We start from the raw sequence: 5,767 nt of genomic DNA, 5'->3' as shown, positions 1-5,767 counted from the left end.
TTTTTTTGATGACAAGGGAAACCCGCAGCCGCTACCCTTTGGGTGCGCACAGGGTAAAACCCCCGCTCCTATGCAATAGCTCGCAAACCACATAGGAGAGGTAACCCGCACTAGGCAAGCCTGGTGCGACGAGCTCGACCCAGAAGGCAAACCCCTTGCTTTCGCTGGCAAGGGGTTTCGAACTTGAGACCTCCAACATGGAAGTCCCAAGCCCAAACCACTGGGCCACCCCGAAGGGTTTTTATTGTATTCTGAATTGGGCTTTGAAATTTATTTTTAAAATTTATTAGTTGAATTACAGTTTATTAATTGTTATGGCTTCCTTCCCTTATAGGCTCAAAAGTCAAAATCGAAACTTCGGAATAATCCGAATCAATTAATCCAAAACCAAACTTGACTAATCCAATCTAAGCTTATTTGGATTGTAATTTCTTCAATTCAGAAATCGAAAATTCAAATAAAAGATTTCATATCCTATCCGAATGTTTCGAATACCAACCCATATCTTCAGTTCATTTTAGTGTGTACATTGGTAAAGTCTACCACTTTATCCAGTCATGATTTAGTGGCTTGGGGTCTAGATTTAATTTATCGCTAGTTTGAACTTATTGGTCATCTTGGTACAGAAATTAATTTAATAAAAGAGGGTAAAAATTGATTTATTGCTTGGTCGTGTTAGTTCAAAATGGATTTTGTATCAGGTTGGGTTAGGGATGAGACGAGTTAGAATTTTATGCAGATCAATAAATAAAAATCACATATTTAGAGTTGACGTATGTCTAATTTTTACTGGATTTCTTAATCTAATATCTTGTAAATATATACTATAAGAATATATTTACAAACTTCTAAGTTCTACCTCACAACTTTGTTTTGATTGTCATTATTTTTCCCTCAAGGAAACTAACAAGAATGGTATTGTGAAACACAGGTTTGTACTATGTGTAAAAAGATTGTTAAAGTTAATTTCAATTAACTTAGTTAAAGGTTTAAATTTTTTTTTAAGCTTTAGGAGATTAAAGTGGGTTAGGACCATCCATTTTACCCAATTGATTTTAGCTCAGTCCATTTTCAATCGCCCAAATCCGATCCAATCTACCCATTTGTCACCACTAGTTGAAACCTTCAAGTCGGTAACAGAAGGCTGTTCTATTCCTTCTGCCATCACATGCAGCGAGTGTGAGGACAGCTTCTGTTGGATAGGGAGATGAAATCAAAGAAATCCTTTAGGAGTCCAAGGGGGGGAGGAGAGGGAACTGGGGAGTGGCGATGGTGGTATCATCTTTATGCAGTGGGACTTTGTATTCATTTTTTTCCTTTTTCTATGTCATACTGATTTCCAGAAAACAATTCTGTTGTCAAATGCTTACCACTAAATTGATAGCACAAGGGGAGGTGACTATGACTTCTTTATCCCCAAAAAAGGAGCAGAAGTGTGATTCTGAACTGATAGTTCTGATATAAAGATAGTTTATGGCTTTATGGAGTTATCTGAGCTGGGCTGATGTGCTCCAATTACCCAATGACAGAGGTTCTTCAAACTGCATCTATGTCAAAATTGAGTGAGATAACAACTAACAAGTCTTGTGCATGTGATTGTAAGCACCACCATGCTTTGTGGATATGAACTGTAATTTTGAATGAGAAAAACTTTGAACTTGGTGACCAGAAAGACCTGTAACATTCCGTGATTGATACGGTTCACTTGGATTTTCATCCCAGTGTACCATGTTAATGTTGTCACCATTTGTACTTCCTGGAATTTGTTTGATTGCCAGTCAGGCTGACTTCTGGATGGTGAAGTATAATTTCTTGCTACATCTTTGAGACATTGATTACAAGTTACCAAGATATTGATGTGTCGGGTCATGCTTGCTGCCTCATCTTGGTGCCTCTGCTAGCATGGACTCTTTAATCATGGAGATGGGGAGCAGTAAGAGATGAATTACTGTCATATTATCATAAGCTCTTGATGAGGAAGGATTGAATTTTCCACACTTATTGGTTTGGATCCGCATGGCACCAGATAGAGGTGTTTTTTTACTTATTCTGACAGCAAGGGGAGCAATCCTACATTGAGAATTTGTGGAAAAGGAGGATTTCAAATGCTAATTGGTGCTTTATGTGCAAATGCTTTGGTGAAGATCTGAATCATCACTTGTGCGCAAGCTGGCTCGGACACCACAGTTATCAAACAAAAATAGATATGGATCATCACCTCCTACATTATCAGGTGACAAATCACTCAGTGTGTGAGGTGCTCAGATGGTTATGGCTGCAATGACAATGTCAAGCACTGTAAAGGAGGCAATCACTAACTGTACTTTTAGAAAAAGAGAAGTGGAGAACATGGAACATTGCACCATTATCACTAGTGCAGGTTTAGTAGAAGGAGAAAAATTTAATAGTCTTTGAAGGGATAGAGAATGACTATGCATTCTTGAGGAATAACATTTCATTCCTTGCATCTTTTTGGTGCACTCTGAAGTTTCAGTTTGTATTTAAGATTTGATGTCATTACTAGAGAATATTATCTTGTAGATTCTCTACTTTTTGATATATTGCTTGTATATGGGGATATTTTCCCATTATGAATAAAATTATTTACTCTTATCCCCAAAATAGGAACGGAATATACTTATACCTGAATAAATCCCTTTTTAAGTATCTATAAATATATCAATGGTTTAATTTAGCTGTTGTCCGTGTCTACCGTGCAGACACGGGGTACCCCAGCAACCTCTGTTGCCAAGAGTTCTCCAGCCACCCCAGTTAATTCTAGTTCAAGTTCAGATCCATCTGACCCACCTGGTTGGGTTTTAGCAGAAGAATGTAATTCCGTAGATGAACAGGCGTATGGTGCCAGCCGACATGCACATTTAGGTACTGCAAAGTGACTTCCTAAAAATGATATGTTATTGCAATTTTATTTAGTAGAATCTCAACTGCCTGAACTGATCCATCTATGAGTGGAGATGTAAGCAACATGTTTGATCCTTATGTCTAAGTAGTAGCTGGCTATAGCTGCATAACTAAACAGAATATTACTCTTGAAGATAATGGAATATTTTTATATGAGGAACTTATAATTATTTATCATCATACAAGAAGATAGTGACCTACTTATGCTATTAGATCTCAGACTTGCTGTAACCTTTGAATTTCCTAATAAGTTAAAACCTATTTCCCCCTTCAGAATTGGCTAGATTAAGTTCCGTCTTCTACTGATTGCAGAGCCTAACAGGGATATGACCACCAAAACTCATGAACAGAGACTTCTTGAGATTAATACACTCGACTGGGATGAGCTTTTGGTACCCAACGATCCTAACAAGCTAATGGCAACTCAAGAAGGTACACTGAATTCTAGTAGAAGGTGCCTGTAGCCTGTGAAAAAGTTATTTGATCATTTTTCGTAATTCATTAATAAGTCATCTTTCCTTTCGTAACCATGTACAGTAGGAGGAAGAGCTTCAGTTGGGCAACAGAGTCAATGTGAAGTTAATGGTTACAACCTCAATGTAAGTGGTTCTAATATGCAGCTTGCTCACTAGTACAATTCTTCACCATCCAGCTTTACTCTTTCTCATCTTTGCTGCTACAAGATTAAATTTAATGAAATTAATGTGAGGCCCTAACTTGTTGTTTAGTAGGCTAGATTATATGATTCTCATAGGCAATAAGGAGAGTCCTGAAGGGTAAATTAGCACAACAACTGTGTGTCAGTACCAAACTAGTTGGAGTCAGCTATATCATCTTTTTCAGCTACAAGATTAAATTTAATGAAATTAATGTGAGGCCTTAATTTTTTGTTTAGTAGGTTAGATTATATATTTCTCATAGGCAATAAGAAGAGTCCTGAAGGGTAAATTAGCACAACACTGTGCCTCAGTCCCAAACTAGTTGGTGTCAGCTATATCAATCTTCACTGACCATGTTTCTCAATTTAAGTTCAACTCATGTCATCATCATACCAAATAAAAATAAAAAGTGAAAAACAAGTATAAAATACATTAATAAAGTAATAAGCTTCATTTATTTGACTGGACAGATTAATTATTTCAGAGGGGAATGGGATACAAGCTTCAGAAACATAAAGCTGTCCATTCTTCATGGAGTAACTTCTGATCACTCTCCACTATTACTGCAATGTGGTGACTGGGAATACAGTTAAGACATACTTTCAAGTTTGAGAACTGGGGGATACAAACTGAAGATTTTGGAGCAAAAGTTAAGAACTGTTACTCCTTTTACTGTTCTAGTAAAGCTGACTATATTGTAGCCTTCAAGGTATAATATAGTCAGAAAATCTAGTACTTGCCAACCCACTCAGAAAATCTAGTACCTGATAAACAATCCCCGCATTCATAGGGGAAGACCTGCTATCCGAGTCTGTGTCTTCACTTCTGGTTCAGTATCCTCCTCGATCTCAATCTAAATCTCCTCTTCTACCAGATCCTGGGGTGGGGTGAGGTTTCTTCCCTTGGTGCATTAAAATTCTGAGCTCTACCTTTGGTGGGTGTTGCCCTTGCACCTACCTCTCCCTCTGCCTCTGCCACGCCGTCTCGCTGCGAGCTTAGTCATTTACTCTACCGCTGGAGCTACCACCCTTGCGCCATTGTGTCGTGTATCTACCATCTGCAGATAGAAGAGTGAAAGAGATTAGATACCAATTTGTATCATCAAATACCAATTGGAATCAAGTTATAGCACGAAGGAAGAAAGAAAAAGAATTTCATTAAGTCATGTAGACTCTTAAAGAAAAGTACATACGTCTCTATACCATTCCACAGGATTCTACTAGACTCGTTTTAGTATGATGAGATCAACAAACCTAGGTCTCTGATACCAAGTTTGTCTTGACCCATGCACTCTTCTTAGAACTCTTTTTCTTCTAAAAAGAGTTCAGTTGTTTTAAATGTTTTAAAAAGTGCACGCTTTCTACAGCTTTGCTTCTGTTCGCTCCTCGCTTCAGTCCATTGAAGCGTCCAGTCTCCGCCTCGCTCCGCTTCACCGCTTTTCTAAATGCTGCCAAGATCAGATGGAACTATGGCTTTCTTCAATCAGTGTTGGGAGGTGATTAGCTCAGAGGTGATAGTAGTTGTACATTTTCATGTAGAATGGTTCTTTGCTAAAAGCTACAACTCAACATTTGTCGCTCTTATCCCCAAGAAAGTGGGAGCTATTGAACTGAATGACTTCAGACCAAACAGTTTGATTAAGAGTGTATACTAGATCATATCAAAGATGCTAGCAGAAAGGTTGAAGAAGGTGATACACAGAGTGGTGGACAGACAACTAATGACTTTCATCAAATGAAGGCAAATCATGTCTGCAATACTAATGGCTAATGAATGTGTTTAAGCTAGATAGAGGAGTAATGAGCCAGGAATTTATTGCAAACTAGACATCCGTTAAGCTTTTGACCATTTAAACGGGAAATATCTGCTTGAGCTCCTTCAGAAGATAAGATCTGGTTCCAAATGGATGAAGTGTATCAAATACTGAATTAGTACAGTGAAATTCAGTCCTTAACTGGATTCTTCCCCTCACAGAGAGGTTAGACCGGGGATACTTTATCCCTGTAACTTATATTATATGGAGAATGACTTGTTCCTTTCTATTCATCAAGACAAGATACTTATACAAATACTATGCTTCTATGAAAGGAAAACTAATCAAAGTAAATCAACTAAGAATCTGCTCCTATAATTAAATTAGCTATATATGGAAGATATAATATTTACACCTATTATATTCTATAACA

The 5,767-nt window shown here is 37.7% G+C and overlaps 1 protein-coding gene across 1 annotated transcript in view; it reads left to right on the top strand.

The window, feature by feature from the left end:
- The window catches only part of LOC102603199 (calmodulin-binding transcription activator 5-like), a 25,614-nt gene that overhangs the window by 8,276 nt on the left and 11,571 nt on the right, over positions 1–5,767 (top strand). Inside the window, exons 6-8 of the mRNA XM_006355330.2 lie at positions 2,721–2,883; positions 3,235–3,354; positions 3,460–3,521. Coding sequence (XP_006355392.1) covers positions 2,721–2,883; positions 3,235–3,354; positions 3,460–3,521 — 345 coding nt within the window. The remainder of the gene's footprint in view (positions 1–2,720; positions 2,884–3,234; positions 3,355–3,459; positions 3,522–5,767) is intronic.

Source organism: Solanum tuberosum, unplaced genomic scaffold, assembly GCF_000226075.1.
Source record: "Solanum tuberosum cultivar DM 1-3 516 R44 unplaced genomic scaffold, SolTub_3.0 scf00200, whole genome shotgun sequence".
Lineage (NCBI taxonomy): Eukaryota > Viridiplantae > Streptophyta > Magnoliopsida > Solanales > Solanaceae > Solanum > Solanum tuberosum.
This window is presented reverse-complemented; position numbering and strand designations above follow the sequence as displayed.